Source organism: Pleurodeles waltl, chromosome 5 (assembly GCF_031143425.1).
Source record: "Pleurodeles waltl isolate 20211129_DDA chromosome 5, aPleWal1.hap1.20221129, whole genome shotgun sequence".
Taxonomy (NCBI): Eukaryota; Metazoa; Chordata; class Amphibia; order Caudata; family Salamandridae; genus Pleurodeles; species Pleurodeles waltl.
The window spans coordinates 883,554,778-883,580,828 of NC_090444.1; the positions used below are offsets into that span (position 1 = coordinate 883,554,778).

The window sequence follows — 26,051 nt, forward strand, 5'->3', positions numbered from 1 at the left end:
CCACTGCCCCGGGCAAAGTGCATGGGCAGTGCAGGGGCCCCCCGGGGCACCCCCTCCACCAGCCGTTCCCTGGTGGGTGAACACGCCAGAGAAAGGCTGGAGGAAATGGAAACATTATCCAAAGGGTATCACAGCTACCCTGTCGTATAGTGTTTCAACTCACCGCCAGGCTGCCTGATGGCGGAAGCCTGGCTGTGAGTGAGGGCTGCCGATGGCAGCCCTCAACGTGTTCAGAATATGGTGGGGTGGACCGCCATGCCGGCTGGCAGTTTCAGCCACCAATGGCGGGCCAACCCGCCATGTTCATAATGAGGGCCTACGTCCCAGTGTCACACCTACTGCTCCAGAGGGCACAACCCCTAGCCACAGTTATTTTCTCATTGCTGGTAAACACCTCAGGCACTTGCCCACAGGGAGCACAAACAGTTGACAAGATAAGTAGACAGGCTTGACCCTTCCTTACCTGACAGTCTGCCTTCAGTTTGCAGAGTGCCCCACCACAGCTGCCATCTTGTCTGCACCCTGCTGCATCGGACTATGGCAGCATCTCAAGCCCCATTGTTGCTGCCCTCAGCCCCTGTCTTTTTGAGTGTTTCTGCCCACCACTGCACTGCCTCAGTAGTGTCTGGTCTAGCCACAGTACTGGTACTGAGATCCATGTCTCGTGGCCAGGCCCTAAATCACTCCAGTTGTTAACCCCCCATTGTGTCCTCTCAACGTCTGATCCAGGCCAGTTATGCAGCACACAGCGGTCCTCATCGGTCACAGGCAGAATAGGTTGATTCTAGGCTAGAGGATCAGAGAAGCAACCGGCCATGTTAGCTGATGAAGTAGCTCCACCAAGGGCTCACATTTAAAGAAAAAGGTACACAGGGAACAACCTACCCAGACTAATGATAGGAGTGAAACGTTGGAGTAACAGGTGCTTTAGAAGTGCAGGCACAAATCCTGTTTGTCCTTCTGGTCAGCTGTAGCAGTGCCTGTCTGAACCAAAGGAGATGATTCACTGTTTTAGTGCATGGTACACTGAGCAAGGCTGTCCTCCTGGAAATGGGGACACTTTCAAATGGGGATGCTCACACTTTCGGCAACGTGCTTGAGCATGATATCCCGTCTGGACGACTCCATTCATAAAGGTCAGTCATAGGGGTAGTGTGCTTACTCTGGTGGTGCAACAATGCACATGTCCCCCCACTCCCACACACAATCCCGGAAGCTACCTCCCACTTCTTCCTGCCTTATTTCCAGATGTAGGTTACTGTTAGCCATGTCAACGTATAACTTAGTAAATCTGATACAGACCTCTAATCACAGATTCCTTGTCTTATAATATCCCCCAACATTTAGACTGGATCGGGAAAATATTGAGCAGTACCTCTGCGTGCCGGTAGGCGTCATCGATCAACTCCACACCTCTGCTGTCCACGTCTAAAGACCTTTCTTTCTGCTCCAGCAGCGCAGATCTGGAGAGCCTCTTCAACCACTTTTTAGTTAACTTTTTTTTTTTTTTTTTTACTTTTTGTTGAATATTTCTTTTTTGAGCTTGCTCCTAATGTTCTTGGGATAGAACAAAACCCTCTGGTTGCAAGCCTTGTGGGGATTGTCACCATCAGATGTCTGTGTTGGTTCCCCATCTGTTTTGTCTGTGGTGCCAGGGGTCGGACATGACCCCAAGGCCTGCTCCGAGTGCAAGTCTGTGCACCCAAAGGTAATCCACATGTGGGTGATGAATCTTTTGGCGGTGCAGCAGAAAAAGACGCTGCATTGTTCCAACAGAGGCTTTTGAGGCCGGACGGTTTTGCTCCTGTAGGCAGTAGTTTTCAAGATCCAAGGCCGCCTCCTCAAAGTCCAGTAAGTCTGAGAAGCACCAAGCACGAGAAGTCCAAGTGTTCTTCTGCCTCACTCTTTCAACCTAGTGCTTCTAGGACCTGTTTGTGCATTCCACCTGCATAGTCGGCATCAGGGCCTGTCAAAGCAAATATATGAAAAGAAATGAAAAGTCAAAACGCAGTCATGGTGATAAAAAGGAAGCAAAGATTTATTTGCTTAAGGCCGAAGACACACATTAATGGACTGTGGGTCTGCTTCATTCTTCTTAATTTGGTATGCACCATTTATAGGTTTAAACATTCATTGGTTTGCATTACAAGCACTATTATCTACAAACGGCTGCAGGATCAACAGTCCAAAGAGAAATAGTTATACTTTAAAGAAAAGGTAAGTTTAGCAGTAGAGTAATTTATGATGGACATCTCAAGGGGACCTGTGGTTGTTCCTTATCTCGGCTTCAAAACCCTTGTTTGACACAAAATTGATTCCTTCTGTTTCAACTTAACCTCCCTAAAGAACACATACTGGTTACACTTTGTAAAAGGTATCATTCTCAAACACATGCCACTTTCATCTTAACTAAAAAGCACTGTTTTACACTCAAACGGCTTGTGAGGAATTCCATTGCGGAATAGTTGCAAAGATGGGCTTGAAATTGCACATTGCTTAGATAAGGATATTCCTGCATTGCACCTGCTTTTTATAATTAACAAACATGAAAAGCCTCTTGTTTATCTCAAGTGGTCACTTTTTAGAAACGTATGCATGTTGAAGAAATCATTCTTAAAACAAGATTCCAAATGTGATTGATAAATGCTTGGACTGTGGCTCAAATTTCTGTTTAATTTTATTTTGCTCTTACAAATTCACCCTTTAAGCCACTGTTTAAGCATAAACATTACCTCTACTTATTCTATCTCTATTTTACACAGTTCTTCAGTGACCGCATCCTGCATTATCATGGCATTGGTCATGATGATATTAACTGGCTTGGGCCGCAGGGAGGCACAAACGGATTCGAAACAAGTACTGAATCAGGGAAACACTGTACATAGCTGCATACTAACAGTAGACCTGCTATTACTATTATTATCTAAGAATGGTCCATCCCATGATTCAGACAATGAGGCAATGTCATCTCATATTGTTTACTCAGTGAAGTTGGGTACCTGAAATTTGATATCATGCAAGTTTTCTAAAGCCTTATAAACATTTACAGCATTTTGTGTGGATCATCCTCCACTCTTGGCGATGAGCATGTCTAAATTCATACGATTGTGGATCACAACTGGTCTCATAGCTGTCATCTCTAATGTGATGTTCTCTAAAGCAATAGTTGTCTCATTTATTGTTTATCAACACAAAAGGATGATGGACGGAGTGTTGAACAATGCAATGCCCCCAGTGTCAGATCTGGGTTTAATCCATTGTTCTTTTGCTCACCATGCCACCCCAGTTTGGACCCAGTCATATGCAAATCAGTCTTGACCATGTTCCTCATGGGAACAGTTCAGCCCGAACTGCCAGGCCAGGTTGTCCCTGGACCGGTAACAAGCATCCTGGGACCGGTTTCAGGGTATCACGCTTCATCAGCCAGGCTAGCTTGAATTCAGTGGCACAGTGAGCACAGGACCCACGTCTGGGCATACCCTTCCCACTTAGGGCTACTTTAGCAACAGAAAAGGATGATGGACGGAGTGCTGAACAATGCAAACACTCACCCCCAGTCACAGATCTGGGTTTAATCCATTGTTCTTTTGCTCACCATGCCACCCCAGTTTGGGCCCAGCCATATGCAAATCAGTCTTGACCCTGGAGGACCTGGCTTGGCAGTTTGGGCTGGACTGTTCCCATGGGGAACAGGGTCAAGACTGATTTGCATATGGCTGGGTCCACACTGAATGGCATGGGTGGCAAAAAAAACTATGGATTTAGGCCCAGATTTCTGTACTGGGGTGAATATTGGACATTGTTCAGCATTCCGTCTATCACTTGTTCTTTTTTCATTTGTTTATCACAGTCTTCGAGAATTAATAATTACCCCTGCTGAGGAAAACAGGCCCAGCATCACATCCCCTGCCACCTGGGCTAAAGTATCTGTCTGCTCTACCTATCTTCTTCCCTTTGCCAGGCTATTGTGTAATTTATATTTGTGGATATGTTCTTTAGGTTGGTGCCAGATACGAGGAAATACTGCCCCAAGGTAACAAGTACCTTCCCAGTAAGGGGACAACCAAGATTAGGAGTTTAGTCCACATATCCAATAGGTTTCATCCCCTGCATACAAGGTTATGCTAAGCCAGGAGGCACTGGAAAGTGAAAATGTGGTGTTGTGCACGCTGTTCCCCAATACTATTTCTGATTCATTGGCATGTATGCAAAGTGTTCCTGTAGTGCTAGCTGACAATTTATGATGTAGATTGTAAGTGGATTTTTCTTATGTATTATTCTGTCGCAAAAGGAAGTCCCTAGATTTCTTGGACATAATAGTAAGGTTTAGGAGAGATGCATAGGCAGAATCCTCATCTGCATCTTCAGGTGACTTCTGCAAGTACCTCTTACACCCTGGTGTAATAATCTGTGACCTGTATCTTTTCTGTAGACCAGTCTACTCCCTTCTTGGGGCCCATGTAATCACCATTGCAAATATATTAACACTTGAATCATTGTATGGCAAAGGTAGGTGCAAGAAAGGCATTACCTGTTGACGCAATTTTTAAACATATCCAACAATTTGAAACATTAATTTCCCTGACAGGCATTCATAGTTTGCATAGCAACATTCTCATGATACTCCTTTGCATGCCAGGCATGCAAGTCTAACCCTTCTGCACCATGTACGGGACTCTGTACAGACGGATAATGTGTTTAGTACAAGAAGATGGCAATAATGGCTAATATAGTTACTAGAGCAAAAACAAGTTGGATGCAGAAGACTTTCTTTGTCATTTTCTTAGTCCGTTCCTTTTTTGTAGCTAGCACAGCCTGTCTCTTTGGCCTTGCTCTGTGTTCTATGTTGAATTTTGGCAGAGATTGCCCTAGGCCACACTAATGACCTGCAGAGATATTACTAGGGGCATATCACATCTTGATCTGGCTAGCCTACTCACACTCATTGTAGTCCATCTTAGGGAGTTGTGTACTAGGAGGGGATTGCTAGCAGCTACTAATATTAAAAGAATGAGCTGATTAAAAGCCTGGGCAGAGGCCCCGGAGGTAGGCACAGAGGAAGCTCTAGTGGGGGATGAAGGGTGGGGGATGTCAGTTCCCACATCTCAGAGGAGGGGGAACTCCTACATCTCAGTGATTGGGGGGGGGGGGGGCGGGAGGAATCATCTCTCCACTCAGTCACGAGGGCCCCGCGTAGAGCTGGTTGGGGGAATGGGGGTCCCTTCAGAAGGGGCCAACCTGTCCCTCAGAGAGAGCTTTAGGCCCAGTTGGCCTCTATAGCAATAGAGGCAGAGAAGTTGGCCCTAAAGAAAACAAATTGGGCAAGAGAAGAACAGAGAGATGGTGGCAGCAAAGAAGACTTTGAGATGTCCAGGAGTGGTGTTTTTCCCAGACTACCCAAGGGGTTTGTTCCTGCTTATCAAGAGGGGGATGATGTAGACTAGTGGCTGACAGCCTTTGAGAGGGCTCTCAGGATGAGGAGAGTTAAGCCTCACTAATGGGATTTACTCCTATGGTAGTTGATTCTAATATCTGGGAGGGATATGCTCCTGACCCTAGGGGAAAAGGAGACAGGCTCCTATCCCAACATGAAAAATTGCCTCACCAAGAAGTTTGGTCTCACCCCAGAGCAGTACAGGATAAAGTTTAGGACCACCCAGAAGGATAATGCCCATGAGTTTGTGGACATCTCGATAAAAGCGCTAGGGGCTGGACACAGGGTAACAACGTAGATACCTATTAGGAGCTATACAGTTTAATTATGAAGGAGCACCTTCTGACTAATAGTGTCTCAGGGAAGTTAGGCCAGTATCTGGTAGACTCTCAGTTGTCCAAGCACAGGGACCTGGGGGAGGCAGCAGATGAATGGGTATTTAGAATCGGAGTTAACAAACCCCCAGGAGGTGATCAGAAAAAAGGGAAGGAGGGTAAAAACAATATAAGAGTCCTCACAAAAGTCCCCAAAACCTGCATTGCGTGGGGGCCCGAGCTATGTTATGCCATGCCACTTTCAATGGGAGGGGGCTTCAGGGGAGGCATTATGACCCTGTAAGGCAGGAAAGTTGCAGGTACTTGGCAGGGAAGTGTTTTGAGTGCCATCAGTCTGGGTACAACAGAGGAGGTGCTGTCTGCTCCTAGAAGCCCCCAACAGGTGGGCAGTCCCATGGGATTGCTAGTGTAGGGGGTGGGAGTGGAAGTTTGCCCAGGGATGGGTTCAGGGTACACAGAGGTCACCTTAGTGTCTGTGGGAGGGGTGGATATTACAGTACTAGCTGCCTTACCTCCAAGCATGGAGAAGTACAGTCAGAGGCTTAAAGTCAACAGGACTGGGGTGGAGACTGAGGGATATAGGAGCCAGTGTGACTATGGTAACAAAGAAACTGGTCTCCCAAGAGAATACCCTCCCTGGTGTATTCCACCAGGTGACACATGCAGACATCAGAACCAAGCTCCATCCCATGGCCATGGTAAGCTTGGAATGGGGAGGTGTGACTGGTCCTAAACAGGTAGTTGAAGATCCTGCCCTCCCACTGGAGTGTCTACTGGGAAATGATCTTGAAGCATCTGAATGCTCAGAGGTGGAGAGAAGGGTCCATGCACAGATGCAGAGCCTCCCCGAATGGGTGCGTGCCGTGACCAGGTCACAGGCTGCACAACAGGGAAGTGCTGGACACGTGGACCCTTACCAGAAGTAAGAGAAAGGGCACAGGGTCTGGCTTGCAGCCCAAGTTGGTACAGAGACGCAAGAGGAATCTAATCCTGAACGGGAGGATCTGACCTCTGAGGGATGGCCTCCTACCCCTGCAAGCTCTGCCTGACTTGGCAGAATTGCAAGGGGCTGGTGAAACCGCCAGAGAAGAGTTGTGCCAGGGGCAAAGAGTGCCTCCCTCTTGAGAGACTGAGGCAGAGTGCTTCCAGGCAAGAACAGTGGGCCCCACATTGTTTATTGGGAGGATGGAGTCCTCTATACTGTGGCAAGAGTGAAAGTGCACCAGAGGTACAGTTAACCCCTCCTCACCTTAAGCCATAACATTCCCTTGGCAGGACTTTTGGGGGCAGGCCAAAGCCTGTAATAGGCTGGTCAACCATTTGCTTTGGCCCTACAAGTCATAAAAAGTAAAGGAGTTCTTTAGCTCCTGTGCCACCTGTCAGGCCAGTGGCAAGACAGAGGGCAAGCCAAAGGCCCCCTTAATACCACTGCCGGTGGTTGGGACTCCCTTTGAGAGGGTGGGGATTGACATTGTTGGTCCCCTAGACCCACCAACTGCCTCAGGCAGTAGATACATTTTGGTGGTAGTGGACCACGCCACCAGGTATCCAGAGACAATAACCCTGAGGACAGTCACTTCATCCACAGTGGTTAGGGCCCTACTTGGTGTATTCACCAGAGTGGGCTTTCCCACGGAGGTGGTCTCAGATAGGGGCACCAACTTTATCTGCCTATCTGAATGTGGGATGAATGTGGTGTTACTTACAAGTTCACCAACCCATACCAACCCCCGAACAATGGTCTGGAGGAAAGATTTAACAAGACCCTAAGGCCATGATCATGGGTTTGTCTGGCAAACTCAGGAAGAAATGGAATGTTCTCCTCCCATGCTTGTTGTTTGCTTACAGCGAGGTACCCCAGAAATGGGTAGGCTTCAGCCCCTGGAGACACTGCTTGGACACCCTGTAAGAGGTCCATTGTGTTTGGTGAGAGTGTCTTGGGAGAAGCCGCTCAGAGACCAAGGAGAATGTGCTTGACTATGTACTAGGCCTACGGTCACACATGGCAGAGTACATGAAAAAGGCAAGCATCAACCAAAAGGCTACCATGCCAGAGTACCATCCAGGTCAGTTGGTGTGGGTTTTGGAACCTTTGGCTCCTATGGCCCTCCAGGCCATGTGGACTGAGCCCTACCCCTTTCTTGAGAAAAAGGGTGAGGCCTCCTATCTGGTGGACTTGCCTGGTGGATTTCTTGTTTTAAATTGCTACAATATAACTACTTACACAGGATATTCCTGACACCCAGCAAACTAGATAAACTTATTTCTTCCCTAAGTGCATAATCATAGATGCTGACTTGTACTACTTGGTTTGGGTTGCCCTGTGCTCCGCACATATGGGGCAAAGGTTATTCATATTCTCAGTGACTTAACTGACAAGTCGTTAAAAGATGAAACTAGAATTGTGTCTATGAGGTATGATTTCCCACTTGAGGGAGGAGATAAAATTTACTGCAAATTCGTAGCTTTTGCAGCGTTGTTTGCACAGCACCAAATGACCATGAAATTGAAAACCAAAGTCCCTCCCATGGTCAGGTGCCAGATTTTAGAGGTAGACTCTGGGCACAGAAGAACATGGTTTTGGAAACCAGATAGAGCCTGGGTTGCATTAGAATGGGTGACACAAAATTGCGGGATGAATTGCTGATAACACTCATAAATAGGCAGGATGACAACTTGAACCCGCGCTATTATTTCCTTAGTGTAATGAATACTTATCTGCAGTTGGGTGTTGACCGATGACATAGAGGAGCAGGCTCTGGACCTTTCAAGGCCATTCAAACTGTATATATGAGGACCCCCATACTTTGTGACATGATAGCAACAAATCAAGGTGTATGGTATTAATAAGGAGAACTGTAATAAGAGTTATTGCCTAAGAATGGAAATACCACAAAGTCTTTAGTCCCTGTTGCGTCATTGCCCTAATGGACAACTACTAGGCATGCACACCTATATTGGGTGACGTACCAGCCTAGGGGGCAATCTATCTAGGGATTATGGCCCATTGGGAAGAGAAGCTATGTGATAATAGAAGGGCTTATGCTACCACAAGGATACAACAAGGGGCAGTCTGTAAATGATCTGAAAAATGCTCTGAGATAGTTGAAATAATTTCAGAAGTGCAAGAGCATACCAGAATCCTAGAGCCTGATATTACATGTATGAGGGAACAATCCACATCCTTGAGTCACAACTTTTCTATGTTCAGTGGAACTTGGAGGATTTGGAGAATCAACTGTGGTGAAATAACTTGAAAGTTCTGGGCATCCAGGAAGAAGCTGAGGGGAATGACGCAGTAAGATTTGTTATAAAGTTGTTCCCAAACCACATTCCTGGAACTAACTGATTGGAAATGAAATTACAAAGTACAACGAGCAGTCACACTCCTCCTTATGTTGAAACAACCAACCAGAGGAAGTGCAACAACTGATCAGAAACCAAAGGCCATACTGGTTCTAGACATTTTTTACGTGGACAGCGTTTTCTTTTTTAGAGAAAGCGCAACCAGAATCAAAGAACAAGACAATGATCATGTTTTCTTTGTAAGGCCAATTTTATGTCATGCAGCAGGAGAGAGAAGGTGGAGGCTATGTCGATTGATTAAACCTTTCCAGGAGAAATGGTGTCAAGTGTTTTTGTTGAATCCTGCAAGATTAAAAATTATTAAAAATGATATGACTTCTATTTTCACCTCAGAGATCAAGGAAAAGGAGTTCATATACACTTTTGTTGGTTCTTAGCGATTAAGTTGAATCTTCTTTTCGGCATCATGTATATTGTTTGAGCAGTAAGGCTCACGGAAGGTTGTTTGGGGGGGAGATGGAGGCGGGTAACACAGCACATTAATAATCCTAGGTCTACTAAGCCTTGTGTCTTGGCTGGTCCTATGGATTTGTTGGGCATTCTTATGCAGGATGAAAACAAGTTTTTCAGAGCCAGTGTAACCTTCTGAATTTATACAGTATAACAGATGCATGGATACAACTGAATAGTACTGATCCCAGTTTTAATTTCTTATTCCACCCCAATAAAAAATATGCCAGAACAGAATATTTTTTGGTGTCAGCTTGTCTTTTATGTAATTCACATATTGGACATTTTCCCAGAGTATATTCGGTTCACAATCCTCTGGTATTTGAATGAGCATACCACAAGTTAAAAGACCCTGCTCTAAATGGACTACTGAAAGAGTTCTGTTAATGGATTCTCACTATGTTAAGCATATGAGAAGATAAATCCCAGAATTTTTGAACTTGAACAAAGGTAGCTCTTCATGTGAAATTGCATGAGATTTGACGGGCATTAGGACAGAAACTCTAGGGTTCATGCTTAAGTCAAAAACTTCAAATAAATCATGTCAATGAGTACTATAGTGAGTTGAGCAGGAACATTTCGCTATAATTGCAGAGCTGTATCAAGAAAATGAGGAGATTCAGCATAAAAATGCAGTTGTCAATGCCAGTATTTGCAGTTTTTATGTACTGAGCACTGCTCAAATTTTTCAAACAATTGGGCAGATAACTAAGACTATATTGACAGTATTGGCAAAGCACGAAGTTTAAAAAATATGTTAGAAAGGGGTGACAGCTGCTATAGCTGTAATACAGGACAAGGATGGACACTGTGTACATTTATTGCACAAAATTCAGTCTTTGAGAAGTTCTGCCAGTCACTGTATCAAGACCATATTCCCTCTCAGAACAGGAATAAGGACTTCCTTGACAACATTTTAAAATCACTCACTGATGAAGATAGGGAAGAGTAAGAGAATAACAATGATAGAAACCAAGAGAGGTATATATTTCTTCTGTTCTGAGAAAGCGGTAGGGACTGACGGAATACTTTCAGAATTTTACAGTCATTTTTTCTCACTATTATCTAACAGTTCTTTTTAGCAGTTAAACTAGGAGAATGTTTGCCTGATTCTTAGACAGCTACTTACATAGTGTTTTTTTTTTCTTAAGATATAAAGAAGGGACACCGCAAATTCATGGATCTTATAAGCCCACTTCATTAATTGTGATGCCGAAATGCATTCTTAAATCATGACTACTAGTTTGAGCAGGATCATTGCCAAACTGGCTTCCATATGGCAACATAGCTTTGTGCTAGGAGGAGGGACAGTGGACCACATGAAGTGAGCAATTACCTTATTTGATATAGCTGAGACTTGTGGTACACCTTTAGCAATGATCCTGCTCTACGCAGAAAAAGCGCTTGACCGTGTTACGTGGTCTTACTTTGGGAGATTATGCCAAAGCTCTTTTCGTATTTCACATTTGAAAACAATGCTGCTTGGAACTACTTTTATTCTTCACTGTTCTAGGATGAAGCTGAAAACTGCCATTCCTAATAAATGAGTTGTTAGGTCTGTCTGTAGTCTGACATGCTACCTCAGCCTTTTAATCCCACCTAGGGGATGTCAGGAGTGGCATTTGTTCGTTAATCTGACATTGCTCTGATGAAGTTAAAGAATCTGAAAGGCTGGGTGTTCTCTGGTTGTGGACTGATTGTGCGTGCGTTACCTTTGACAGAATAAAGTCTCCTTCGATCTCAATCAAATGATATTGTGTGCAGACTCTGATTCTATGTCAATGCATCTACTTATGATGGCCGGTTAAATGCCGAACTGACATCGAACAGGCAGTAATTGTATATGAAATTTAGAAATGGAAAACATTCAATTGAGTTGCAAAGGGCACTTTACTGTAATTCATCATTAACATTATGTTTTCGATTTGAAACAAAGTAAATAAAGCCACCATGGCATATAAAAAGTGGTGAAGTTTGCTTTCTAATCATGTTTTTTTTTTCTTTCTCAGAGGCTGGTGGATTTAGTAATGCATCCCTAATACTATTACATCAGCTGGAGGATAAAATGAAGGCACATACTTTATTCATTGATTTCATTCACGAGGTAGGGTTTGAAATATTAGTCTGTGAAACATTTTCAGTGAGAGTTTGGAACTTTTCTCACTTCAACCTAACAATTTCCTCTTTTTTTCACTAGGTGGCCTTGTTTGAGCGCCTCAGCACATACTCAGTAAGGGGTATGCCTATGGCAACTCGGTTGTTGATTTGTGAACATGCAGAGAAACTATCTGCTGCCATAGTTTTGAAAAACCACCACTCTAAACTTCCCGTTCTGGTAAATGCTGCCATAATGACTGCACTGGATAAGAGACAGTGCCCCATCCCACAAAATCTCACCGCTGCTGATGTCTTTTTTAGAGAGGTAATGTTTTTTTTAATTCAAGTTTAAGTTTTTGTTTGGGTTGGCATAGGTTAGTAAAAGTATGTTCAGAGACAACCATTGACAAACATTGTATTAATTGCCCTGTCCTTACTGTGCTAGGCCTGTTATGTTTTATTCTGCACAGTCCTATGTGAATGAGAATAATAAACATTAACTAAAATAATTAAGAAATATTTATTTTCATTTGATTTAAGCTGTCTTAGTTAAACTTCCCTCTTGTTGGAACGGTGATGATTGAATTTGTTCTGGTAATTATTTCTATTTTAGTTTGAGTATGTTTTGCCTAATGTAATTCACTGCCTCCGAACTGGACCATCTTTTATTGAATTGAGTTGCAATCAAACATATCAACATGGATCCTGTCCATTTCCCTTTTAACCTCCATCTTGGTTCCCACACTGAGGGCATGCTCTGTGATCATTTTGCACTTCGCCAGAAATATGGGTCAATAGCATCATAGTTCAAATAAACCAGAAGATCAAGACCGGTCCAAAATCAATCTGGCCTTTCAGCCTAATAAACGCAAAGTCAAGGTTTTCCTTAACATAATCCCAAAACAAATTTGAGAAGGAGAAGATGATGAGGGGATCCTGACCAATGTAGCAAAGTGAATTTAGAACTTTCCACCGTCACCCTCCAGCATCAGGTGTGAAAATAAAGAATAAACACATTTAAACAGAAAAATGAATGCTATAATGCAGCTTTCGTAGAATTCTTGTCAGCATTTGATTGCATCAATCACAATGAACTGTGGCCAAAACTGGGAAAAACATCCTTAAATCAATCCATAATCTTACTAATTAAGAAGCTGTATAGAGCTGCAAGTGAGGTATGGAGCAAATGGCCAGCTGACACCAACATTTTCTAGAGAAGCAACGGTAAAGTAATGCTGCAGAAGGCCTCTCTGATTCAATAAATACATAAACAACTTCCCTGATGAGCTTTTGGAAATGTCGCTGATACACTGAAATTAAAAATGTCAGTTCCAGGCCTGTGTTTAGCTGATTACTCAGTGGTTCTCTGTGGTCCTGGCACATGCACCAAACACCCCTTAATAAAATAGAAGATCAGATTAACCATTAACAAAGAAAAACGTAGGATCATGGTCTGGGGCTCTCAAAAAAAAGAAAACCAAGATCCAAGGAGTACCAGCTAGAAGGGGAGGGTTGGTACACAGAGTCCAGCGCTTTGTTTCCATGGGCATCATTTCCAATATGTAGGTGATGACTTAGATGTGCGTAGATGCGTCATGATGCCTTCATGGCCTATCATGATTATGTATGTGCATGTATGCATTATTAAGTGGGCACCCTTTTTATTTACTTTTACAAGATGCCGGATGGCACTTGGAGTGGTAAATACATGTAGGTTGTGGGAAAGCAGATACCTAAAACCGAGCACCAAATGGCATCTGCCTTGTCCAAAATAAATTGAAACAGTATTTTTGAAATCACAGCAATGGGATGAGTGGGGAGCGATGAAGGAGCAGGTGAGGTAGTAGATAGGCGAGAAATCAGCATCCTGTGATTCTGTGCAAATCACTTAAAAAGGAATCTGACCTTGTGTAATGTAACAGGTGTTCATATAAAGTATTTCAATGCTCCTGGGTCAAGTTTGAGTTCTATAAAATAAGAGATCCTCTTCTGTAGGTTCTCTCCAAATCAGATGGTCTACTAATCAGTATGCTACTTAACACCTGGGTAATGGATAGAAAAATGCAATGCATCCTAGCAAACTCCCACAAAGTGTTACTTTTTAAGCTTTTAAATCGCTTAAAAAGAGTGATATGTGTACTGATCTTTGACTCAGATAGTTAGGTATAATTGCTGCAGAAAGTATGGGAAACTGCACAGATGTCCTTCATGTTTACGAATATGTCTAGGATGAGGAGCAATGTATTGTAAGCTTTGCAGAAAACACCAAGGTAGGAATGGTAACCATGTCATATGAGCTGGCCTAGTGAAACTCCCAGTGCACTTAAATACTGTACTGGTCGTATATAGAAAAGGAAATGAATATGAATACTAAATCAGCTGTTGCCATGTAGATGTATTTGTTTGCAAATTGTACCTTCCTTTCAAAACGCTTACAGATACTCTTAATATTTCTCAAATGTCTTCTCATGATTGTTTTTATTTTCCTTGAATAGATTCCTGCCGTATGATCCATATTCCTCCTGTATTAACATCTATGTTCCTTTTTTTGGCACCTCTCACTCTGTGGTTGACAGGAGAACCTTAGCTTTATGTGTTCCCCCTATAACCCGCCCGCCCTAATTTTACTCCGTGGGTTGGCAGTGTTGGCAACAACAAATCATTGCATACATTTCTTTTATGTTTCTGTTTTTATATTTTGTGTGTTTTACCAAATTGTTATAATATCTGTATTAAAAAGAGTACCAGTATGTTCTGATACTATGCTATGCTTACAGTATCCTCTACTTTATTCTAGCCCTTAAGGTTTAGAGAATTAAGAAACTGGTTGCCTGATTAGACTCCAAATTAGAATCTTTCCCAAGGCTCCAGAGGTACAGCAACCCATGATTTCTGAACTTAGCTAGCACAGTACGTGAAATGGAGGAACTGTGCCGACCTACCTGTTACATTATATTACAGCTTGTCCAGCTAATGATAATACACTAATTAGATGTGTTGACTTTGTATTACATTTTGCTCTGGCTGGGCTAGATCTGTTCTTGGACTTGGAGGTGAATGCCAACTGCCATTGCAAGATTGCTTAGACAATATAAAGTATAAAAAGTGACTCTAAGCTTCCATTGCCGGTTTCGTAAGTAATATACTCAATTGAACATGCAGCATTCCTCTAACATCACAATAAGTACATGTCTGTTCACACTAGCTCTGATTCTGTCATCTACTCTACATTAGGGCTATTACCCTTTTTTCTTATGACTGTGTATTTTGTGAGATGGGCTCAAGTCTCTCAGCATGCCTTAGATAAAGATGAACTGAGCCTGTGTAGATTGATACAATAATCTATAAAAGAGGATCCAAATACTTTACCAGTGTTTAAATCTTGTTTTAAGATTGTAGCGCTTCCTGTTTGCTTAACATTCCTGCAATAAAACTCTAGTGTTGAACAAAGTCATTCCCTGATTTCATAGCTATGAAACAAAGAAAACAGGGTCAAGACATGCTGTGTGCAAGGCATTCTGTTTTGTTTGAACTTCAAAACTAAAATTGTATGGCAGGTTTGATTATAGCCGCTGCTTGAACCTGATTGTACAATTCAAATCCAAAATTGTAGTACCCCGCTTTGCGTTATTTCACTTCCAAACATCAGCATATACTCTGCTTGGGCATACACCAAATCAGTTATCACTTAGGTAAAATCTGTGTCATACGAACTGAATGTTCAGTGCACTGCAAAATAGTATCAATATCTGGGGTATGCTAATTTGTTGTGAGCATCCCTCACTTTAAAAAAGATTTTCTTAGTTCCCTTTAGGGCTTCAGTGATTCATTTATGTGACTGAAGCAAAACAAATTTATGAATGGCTAGTATTTATTTGAGGAACCAGTACCATTTCCTTACCCGAATAACAGGATAGTACTAGATATCTTCCTGCATCTCTTCAGTATGTTACATAAGCAGTCATTTTCACTCTTTGACTGTGACTTAAATGTCTTCTTACTAGGTAATTTTTCTCAGGGGGGTCCGTTTATCAGTGCTTTTAAATGTGGACTTTTGATAGGGCACTATTTATCATAGATTCCACCTCTTAACTTACAGCTTTGAAATTGAGATACGTAGTTAACTCACTGACACATTGTCATTGGGTGTCTGGGTCTCCCCAAGGAAAAGCCTGTGAAAGGCCCCTATAATGCTCCAAATTCAAGAACTGTCTTGGGGCTACCTGTACAAAGGTCTCTCCAAGGAGACTGGACAGCATCCGGTTAGGGCTTAAACCTCACACTTTGGCTTCTCTCTCCCTACTGTCATGTATTCTCCACTTCAGCACTGGTCCCAACATTGCAACAGTGACAACGCTGGATGCTTCAGGTGTGGCTGACGGATTTATGATTGAATATTGACCTCAAACATATTGTCTGCAAAAATAGTGTTTTCAAAATATCAACCACAAAACTATATGTAACCTGCAGGAATATGGACTAAAAAAATTGTAGGCCAAAATATGTATAAATAAATGTAAGTAACACTGTAATTAAAACAAAAGGTTTAAACATAATACATTTATTTACAAAAATATAGCATCAAAATAACACTAGCAACTTTTAAAAATGAAATTCATAAAAATCTATTTTTTTAAACAATTTTTACAATTGATATAAAACCTTTTGATATTACATTTGAAAATGAAATGAATTTAAGATACAAATATACTTCTTAGCCAAGAACAGTCCTTAATTTACTTACTATGTTATGTTAAATAATAAAACACCAAATAAATGTGTTTAACATTTATTATTTAGAAGTAAAACCATTACACGTTAAAAATACGTAATAACGTTATAATAATTTGGAACAAAATGTATATTTTTTAAAAATATTAAAGCACTGAAAAGATAAACACAATAAAGAAGTAAATTGAAAGAAATGAAATAAGTTTACAAATATATAATTTAAAATGAAATGCCCACAGTTTCTTATTTTTTTAAAAAAAACACAGTGAAGTAAAATATTGTAATCTGTATTAAAAGAATAAACAAATGAAAAACAGTTCAAATATACTGAGTACACAACTGCAACATTGTTAGGTTGTGGGGTGGCCACATTTACTAATCGAACTCCAATCTAACAAATGTTGGATAAAATGCATACATTGGAGGTTCACACTATAAATTCCAGACCTGCAGTTGTTGTGGGAGGTGTAAACATACAAACATCGGAGGGGGCATCAGATGTACTATTTTAATTCAAGTTTAGCAAACGTTGCATGCACCCAACCAATTACCACCTCTCTCTCTCCATCAACAACAAGCCCAATGCAGCCAAACTCCTTGCTGGCACACTTGGTGATCTGGTGCACAAGTCCCAGCAAAGCAGTTAGGAGAGTTAAGTCCAGCCTGATCCCTAACATACTGGTCAATATGTGGAAGTTCTGCCTTAAAAAAAAATGAGCAGCCCCAAGACACATTGAGACTTGGAGGTTTTGTACATCAGACCCATTTGTGGTCATACAGCCTATGACTTTTAGGATTACAAGGTTTCCGACCATAAGTTATTTTCTCAATGTAAAAAGGTTATTTTATGTGTCAGAAAAGTATTACAGACTACTGAAGGGCTTTTGCCCTCCGTTTGGAATTCACCCCTATTTACTGTATGTAAGGAATATGCAAAATATTTGTGACTGCAAATGCGGTTGCAAACCATTAATTAGTTACTGACCCTCAATTTGAGCAGGTAACTGATTAAAAAAGTGGAAGGTGTCCTGTTAAGACACCTTTTCCTTTAAGAATCATATTGGTGGCCTCCGAGAAAGCAGACAACAGTCTAGAGGACCACTGTATGTGCTCCCCTGCTGAAGTCTTCCCAATTGGAATCAATGTTTTAAAGCAGCACCTGTGCCTTTAATGGACACAGGCAGCTTTAAAAAAAATAAAAAATTAAAAGCGTACTATTTCGGGAAGCAAATGCAGTGAAAGAGGTCTGTTACCCTTTGCTTTCTGCAGTTCCTGCATTTCACAGCTGTTCAAATGGGTTGCAAATTGGCACATGCCTAAAAAATATACATTTGCAACTCCCTGTGACTAGACAGTTTGTGATGCAGCCTAATAGCAAATAGGTAGAATTACAAATTGCATTCCAATTCTCAAATCAGTCAGTGTGTAAGTGCATGTTTTTGGTTTGCGAATGGGAAAGATATATCTGATCCCTTAAGTGTATGACATCAGCCCTCACATCTATACATTTAGGACACTCCATGATTGAAAACGGATCACAGTTATTTATCATTACAGGAATACAATAGACCCACTGAAGGAATCTGTATTTTATAAAATTAGGCTTGATTGTTTTGGTACAAAAACACGTTGTGCTTACCATACAAGTTATTTGTAATAAAAAGACCTGACCATCTGCATTTGCCATTGATTTTATATGCCGGAATTGATGGGTGTGCATTTTTATCCTTGCCTCTATCCTGCTCCTATGTAGGAAGAGAATTTCTGTTATTGAAAAAACTAAGGTTGCTTTTCTTTTTTTTTTCTTCTAGCCTCTTAAAAAAAACAAAAAAAAAAAACAGCTTTCACAGTGATGTAATCAAAAGCTCAGAGTTCCTTGATTGGAACTTTTGAAATGTTTGGAGGATAGCTGTTGTTCATAGCGGGATACGGCCATTACAACGAAGCCCGAACCCCGCATTGCTTTACAACAAAGGCTTAACCCCAGATGTGATTCTACCAAGCATTCCATTACCACGCATGCCATTACAACAAATATGCCTTTACCACACATGCTATTACAACAAATGTCTTTGTAAAGGCATCTTTGTTTTAAATGTTTTACAGGTATATATTACCAGTATGTGTGTGTGTGTGTGTGTGTGTGTGTGTGTGTGTGTATATAATATATATATATATATATATATATATATATATATATATATATATATATATATATATATATATATATATATGTTCGATGGCATGTGTAGCTGCAGATACACATGCTGTGCACATCCCGCCATCTAGTGTTGGGCTCGGAGTGTTACAAGTTGTTTTTCTTCGAAGAAGTCATTTCGAGTCACAAGATCGAGGGACTCCTCCCCTTTCGGCCCCATTGCGTATGGGCGTCGACTCCATCTTAGATCGTTTTTTTTCCGCCATCTGGTTCGGACGTGTTCCTTTTCGCTCCGTGTTTCGGGACGGAAAGTTAGTTAGAATCTCGGAAAAATCGTCGGTATTGTTTGCGTTCGGTATCTGGTTAATTACAACAGATCGACACCGACTTTGGAAGAGCTCCGGTGGCCCTTCGGGTTTTTTTTCCATCCCCCGTCGGGGCCTGGTCGGCCTGGCCACGTCTCTTCAAGGCTGATGGAACGGACCCCATTCCGATTCTGCCCAAAAGGTCACAACAAGTATCCGTATACAGATCAGCATCTGGTCTGTAACTTTTGTTTGTCTCCAGAGCACAAGGAAGATACTTGTGAAGCCTGTCGAGCGTTTCGGTCGAGGAAGACATTAAGAGACTGAAGAGCGAGAAGACTGCAGATGGCGTCGGCGCCGACAGGACAAGGGCGTTTCGAGGAGGAAGAAACCTTCTCCATTCAGGAGTCGGACTCAGACGAGCTTGAGCCCGAAGAAACGCTGAAAACCGTGAGTAAGACGTCGAAACATAAAACTCACGAGAAGACCACAAAAGCCCAGGGGACGCCACCGCCAACAGGCCATGGCTTAACCCGAAAAGTAGGTGACCGATCATCGGCACCGAAAAAGGGCACACTTGTGTCGAAGTCATCCGACTCCGGTCGAGATACCGGCACACAGCAATCTCGGACCCGAGACAGCGGCTCCGAGCAAGTTCGGCACCGAGACAGTGGCACCAAAATGGGTCGGCACTGAGACACCACGACGCCGAAAATAAAGAAGGTTTCGTCGGAGCCCAAAAAGGCGACCGAAAAGGTTTCGATTCCGAAACACCCAGCCTCGGAACCGAAAACAGGTTCCTATACAGAGGAACAGGGGTTGTCCTCCCAAATGCAAGGACATAAGTTCGGACAAGAACTTGAATCAATGGAGCCAGACTACACTCAAAGGAGGCTCCACATTCAAAAGGACACATGGAAGATAAGCACTCTTCCTCTAATTAAAATGAAAAGAAGACTTGCCTTTCAAGAAAAGGACAAGCAGCCACAGGCAAAGGTGGCAAGACAAACAACTCCGCCACCATCTCCACCACCATCAATACACACATCACCGGTAGCCACTCCACCATTGATTCAATCCCCGACTCATACTGCAATGAGTCAAGATGATCCCGACGCATGGGACCTTTATGATGCCCCGGTATCAGATAACAGCCCAGACTGTTACCCTGCGAGACCATCGCCACCTGAGGACAGTACATCCTACACGCAGGTGGTCTCAAGGGCAGCTGTTTTTCATAACGTCACCTTACATGCAGAACCGATTGAAGATGACTTTTTGTTTAATACACTATCCTCCACTCATAGCCAATACTAAAGTTTACCTATGCTCCCTGGAATGCTAAAACACTCCAAGTATTTCAGGATCCTGTGAAAGGCAGGGCAATAACTCCAAGGGTGGAAAAAAAGTACAAGCCACCGCCAACAGACCCTGTTTATATTACACAGCAGTTAACACCAGACTCTGTGGTTGTAGGGGCAGCTCGCAAGAGAGCAAACTCTCACACCTCGGGAGACGCTCCACCTCCAGACAAGGAGAGTCGCAAATTCGATGCTGCGGGGAAAAGGGTTGCAGCACAAGCAGCAAACCAATGGCGCATTGCCAATTCACAAGCACTTCTGGCAAGATATGATAGAGCTCATTGGGACGAAATGCAGCATTTCATAGAACACTTACCCAAAGAGTTCCAGAAAAGGGCACAACAAGTGGTGGAGGAAGAACAAAATATCTCAAATAATCAGATACGGTCAGCAGTGGACTCACCAGATACAGCTGCTAGGACTGTAAATACTGCAGTAACAAGAAGACACGCATGGTTGCGTACGTCAGGATTCAAGCCGGAAATACAACAAGCCGTGCTGAATATGCCTTTTAATGAACAGCAGTTTGGGCCGGAGGTGGACACTGCTATTGAGAAACTTAAAAAAGACACTGATAAGGCAAAAGCCATGGGCGCGCACTCTACTCCCCACAGAGCAGAGGCACATTTCGCAAGACGCAATTTAGAGGGGGGTTTCGAGGTCAAACCACAGAAGCCACAACTGTAGGAGGCTGGACTGGCTTGTAGTGAGTACCAAGGGGTACTTGTACCTTGCACCAGGCCCAGTTATCCCTTATTAGTGTATAGGGTGTCTAGCAGCTTAGGCTGATAGATAATGGTAGCTTAGCAGAGCAGCTTAGGCTGAACTAGGAGACGTGTGAAGCTACTACAGTACCACTTAGTGTCATATGCACAATATCATAAGAAAACACAATACACAGTTATACTAAAAATAAAGGTACTTTATTTTTATGACAATATGCCAAAGTATCTTAGAGTGTACCCTCAGTGAGAGGATAGGAAATATACACAAGATATATATACACAGTAGCAAAAATATGCAGTATAGTCTTAGAAAACAGTGCAAACAATGTATAGTTACAATAGGATGCAATGGGGAAACATAGGGATAGGGGCAACACAAACCATATACTCCAAAAGTGGAATGCGAACCACGAATGGACCCCAAACCTATGTGACCTTGTAGAGGGTCGCTGGGACTATTAGAAAATAGTGAGAGTTAGAAAAATAACCCTCCCCAAGACCCTGAAAAGTGAGTGCAAAGTGCACTAAAGTTCCCCTAAGGACAAAATAGTCGTGTTAGAGGAATAATGCAGCAAAGACACAAACCAGCAATGCAACAACTGTGGATTTCCAATCTAGGGTACCTGTGGAAAAAGGGGACCAAGTCCAAAAGTCACAAGCAAGTCGGAGATGGGCAGATGCCCAGGAAATGCCAGCTGCGGGTGCAAAGAAGCTTCGACTGGACAGAAGAAGCTGAGGATTCTGCAGGAACGAAAAGGGCTAGAGACTTCCCCTTTGGTGGACGGATCCCTCTCGCCTTGGAGAGTCGTGCAGAAGTGTTTTCCCGCCGGAAGGACGCCAACAAGCCTTGCTAGGCGCAAATCGTGCGTTTGGCGTTTTTTGGACGCTGCTGGGGCCCAGGAGGGACCAGGAGGTCGCAAATTGGACCTGAAGAGAGAGGGGACGTCGAGCAAGACAAAGAGCCCTCACTAAAGCAGGTAGCACCCGGAGAAGTGCCAGAAACAGGCACTACGAGGATGCGTGAAACGGTGCTCGCCGAAGTTGCACAAAGGAGTCCCACGTCGCCGGAGACCAACTTAGAAAGTCGTGCAATGCAGGTTAGAGTGCCGTGGATCAAGGCTTGGCTGTGCACAGAGGATTTCCGCCGGAAGTGCACAGGGGCCGGAGTAGCTTGCAAAGTCGCGGTTCCCAGCAATGCAGCCCAGCGAGGTGAGGCAAGGACTTACCTCCACCAAACTTGGACTGAAGAGTCACTGGACTGTGGGGGTCACTTGGACAGAGTCGCTGGATTCGAGGGACCTCGCTCATCGTGTTGAGAGGAGACCCAAGGGACCGGTAATGCAGCTTTTTGGTGCCTGCGGTTGCAGGGGGAAGATTCCGTCGACCCACGGGAGATTTCTTCGGAGCTTCTGGTGCAGAGAGGAGGCAGGCTACCCCCACAGCATGCACAAGCAGGAAAACAGTCGAGAAGGCGGCAGGATCAGCGTTACAGAGTTGCAGTAGTCGTCTTTGCTACTATGTTGCAGGTTTGCAGGCTTCCAGCGCGGTCAGCGGTCGTTTCCTTATCAGAAGGTGAAGAGAGAGATGCAGAGGAACTCGGCTGAGCTCATGCATTCGTTATCTACAGTTTCCCCAGAGACAGAGACCCTAAATAGCCAGAAAAGAGGGTTTGGCTACCTAGGAGAGAGGATAGGCTACTAACACCTGAAGGAGCCTATCAGCAGGAGTCTCTGACGTCACCTGGTGGCACTGGCCACTCAGAGCAGTCCCGTGTGCCAGCAGCACCTCTGTTTCCAAGATGGCAGAGGTCTGGAGCACACTGGAGGAGCTCTGGACACCTCCCAGGGGAGGTGCAGGTCAGGGGAGTGGTCACTCCCCTTTCCTTTGTCCAGTTTCGTGCCAGAGCAGGGGCTAAGGGGTCCCTGAACCGGTGTAGACTGGCTTATGCAGAATTGGGCACATCTGTGCCCAACAAAGCATTTCCAGAGGCTGGGGGAGGCTACTCCTCCCCTGCCTTCACACCATTTTCCAAAGGGAGAGGGTGTCACACCCTCTCTCAGAGGAAGTTCTTTGTTCTGCCATCCTGGGCCAGGCCTGGCTGGACCCCAGGAGGGCAGCTGCCTGTCTGAGGGGTTGGCAGCAGCAGCAGCTGCAGTGAAACCCCAGGAAGGGCAGTTTGGCAGTACCAGGGTCTGTGCTACAGACCACTGGGATCATGGGATTGTGCCAACTATGCCAGGATGGCATAGAGGGGGCAATTCCATGATCATAGACATGTTACATGGCCATATTCGGAGTTACCATTGTGTAGCTACATATAGGTAGTGACCTATATGTAGTGCACGCGTGTAATGGTGTCCCCGCACTCACAAAGTTCAGGGAATTGGCTCTGAACAATGTGGGGGCACCTTGGCTAGTGCCAGGGTGCCCTCACACTAAGTAACTTTGCACCCAACCTTTACCAGGTAAAGGTTAGACATATAGGTGACTTATAAGTTACTTAAGTGCAGTGTAAAATGGCTGTGAAATAACGTGGACGTTATTTCACTCAGGCTGCAGTGGCAGGCCTGTGTAAGAATTGTCAGAGCTCCCTATGGGTGGCAAAAGAAATGCTGCAGCCCATAGGGATCTCCTGGAACCCCAATACCCTGGGTACCTCAGTACCATATACTAGGGAATTATAAGGGTGTTCCAGTAAGCCAATGTAAATTGGTAAAATTGGTCACTAGCCTGTTAGTGACAATTTGAAAGTAATGAGAGAGCATAACCACTGAGGTTCTGGTTAGCAGAGCCTCAGTGAGACAGTTAGGCACCACACAGGGAACATATACATGCACACCTATGAGCACTGGGGCCCTGTGTGACAGGGTCCCAGTGACACATACATATAGGCCACAAACCTATGAGCACTGGGGTCCTGACCAGCAGGATCCCAGTGACACATAACAGTCATACTGAAAACATAGTGTTTTCACTATGAGCACTGAGGCCTGGCTATCAGGATCCCAGTGAGACAGTGAAAACAGTGACAAACACCCTGACATACACTCACAAACAGGCCAAAAGTGGGGGTAACAAGGCTAGAAAGAGGCTACCTTCTCACAACAACCTCACAAGCAAGACCCACTTATCAAAGCCAATATCAGCGGGGAAGTTTTCGGGGGCAATATAGATTGGGACAATTCCCAAAAAATAGAGGGAAGTTCCAAAGTCCCAAAACTCCTCAAAACAAGCAGTGACTTCCATGTCACAAATCCCCAACACATAACACCTGTGGGGGGGAGACTAACCAAGTTTTACAAACATTGTGAGGAAATAACAGACACTTGGGTCCTAGCAATTATCCAGCATGGTTACTGCATAGAATTTCTCAAATTCCCTCCAAGCGTCCCACCGAAAACACATAATATGTCAAAAGAACACATGGATCTTCTAGGACTAGAGGTCCAAGCGTTGCTACAAAAAGGAGCAATACAATTAGTACCAATTCAACAAAAAGGAACAGGAGTTTACTCTCTGTACTTTCTCATACCCAAAAAGGACAAGACTCTAAGACCTATATTAGATCTCAGAACATTAAATACCTACATCAAATCAGATCACTTTCACATGGTGACATTACAGGACGTAATACCACTGCTCAAACAACAAGACTACATGACAACACTAGACCTAAAGGATGCATATTTCCATATACCGATACATCCTTCACACAGGAAGTACTTAAGGTTTGTATTCCAAGGGGTACATTACCAATTCAAGGTGTTGCCATTCGGAATAACAACTGCGCCAAGAGTTTTTACAAAATGCCTAGCAATCGTAGCTGCACATATCAGAAGGCAGCAAATACATGTGTTCCCGTACCTAGACAATTGGTTAATCAAAACCAACACGCTAGAACGGTGTTCACAACACACAAAGTATGTCATAGAAACCCTCCACAAACTAGGTTTCTCAATCAGCTACACAAAGTCACACCTTCAGCCGTGTCAAACACAGCAATACTTAGGGGCGACAATCAACACAGCAAAAGGGATTGCCACTCCAAGCCCACAAAGGGTAGAAGCATTTCACAATGTAATAAAGGCCATGTATCCAAAACAAAGAATACAAGTCAAAATAGTGTTGAAACTCCTAGGCATGATGTCCTCATGCATAGCCATTGTCCCAAACGCAAGGTTACACATGTGGCCCTTACAACAGTGCCTAGCATCACAATGGTCACAGGCACAGGGTCAACTTCTAGATCTAGTGTTGATAGACCGCCAAACATACACCTGGCTTCAATGGTGAACAATATAAATTTAAACCAAGGGCGGCCTTTCCAAGACCCAGTGCCACAATATGTAATAACCACAGATGCCTCCATGATAGGGTGGGGAGCACAGCTCAATCAACACAGCATCCAGGGACAATGGGACACTCAGCAAAAACAGTTTCACATAAATCACTTAGAACTACTGGCAGTATTTCTAGCGCTAAAGGCATTTCAACCCTTAATAAGCCACAAACACATTCTTGTCAAAACAGACAACATGAGAACGATTTATTACCTGAACAAACAGGGAGGGACACACTCAACACAGTTGTGTCTCCTGGCACAGAAAATGTGGCATTGGGCGATTCACAACCACATTCGCCTAATAGCACAATTTATTCCAGGGATTCAGAATCAGTTAGCAGACAATCTCTCTCGGGATCACCAACAGATCCACGAATGGGAGATTCACCCCCAAATACTGAACACTTACTTCAAAAGTTGGGGAACACCACAAATAGTTCTATTTGCAACAAAAGAAAACGCAAAATGCCGAAACTTCGCATCCAGGTACCCACAAGATCAGTCTCAGGGCAATGTGTTATGGATGAGTTGGTCAGGGATATTTGCATACGCTTTTCCCCCTCTCCCACTCCTTCCATATCTGATAAACAAGTTGAGTCAAAACAAACTCAAACTCATACTGATAGCGCCAACTTGGGCAAGACAACCTTGGTACACAACACTACTAGACCTCTCAGTAGTGCCTCATGTCAAATTACCAAACAGACCAGATCTGTTAACTCAACACAAACAACAAATCAGACACCC

At 43.5% G+C, this 26,051-nt stretch overlaps 1 protein-coding gene across 1 annotated transcript in view; it reads left to right on the forward strand.

The window, feature by feature from the left end:
• Positions 1-26,051, forward strand: part of NUP133 (nucleoporin 133) — a 942,256-nt gene that overhangs the window by 412,614 nt on the left and 503,591 nt on the right. Inside the window, exons 14-15 of the mRNA XM_069234985.1 lie at positions 11,595-11,689; positions 11,783-12,007. Coding sequence (XP_069091086.1) covers positions 11,595-11,689; positions 11,783-12,007 — 320 coding nt within the window. The remainder of the gene's footprint in view (positions 1-11,594; positions 11,690-11,782; positions 12,008-26,051) is intronic.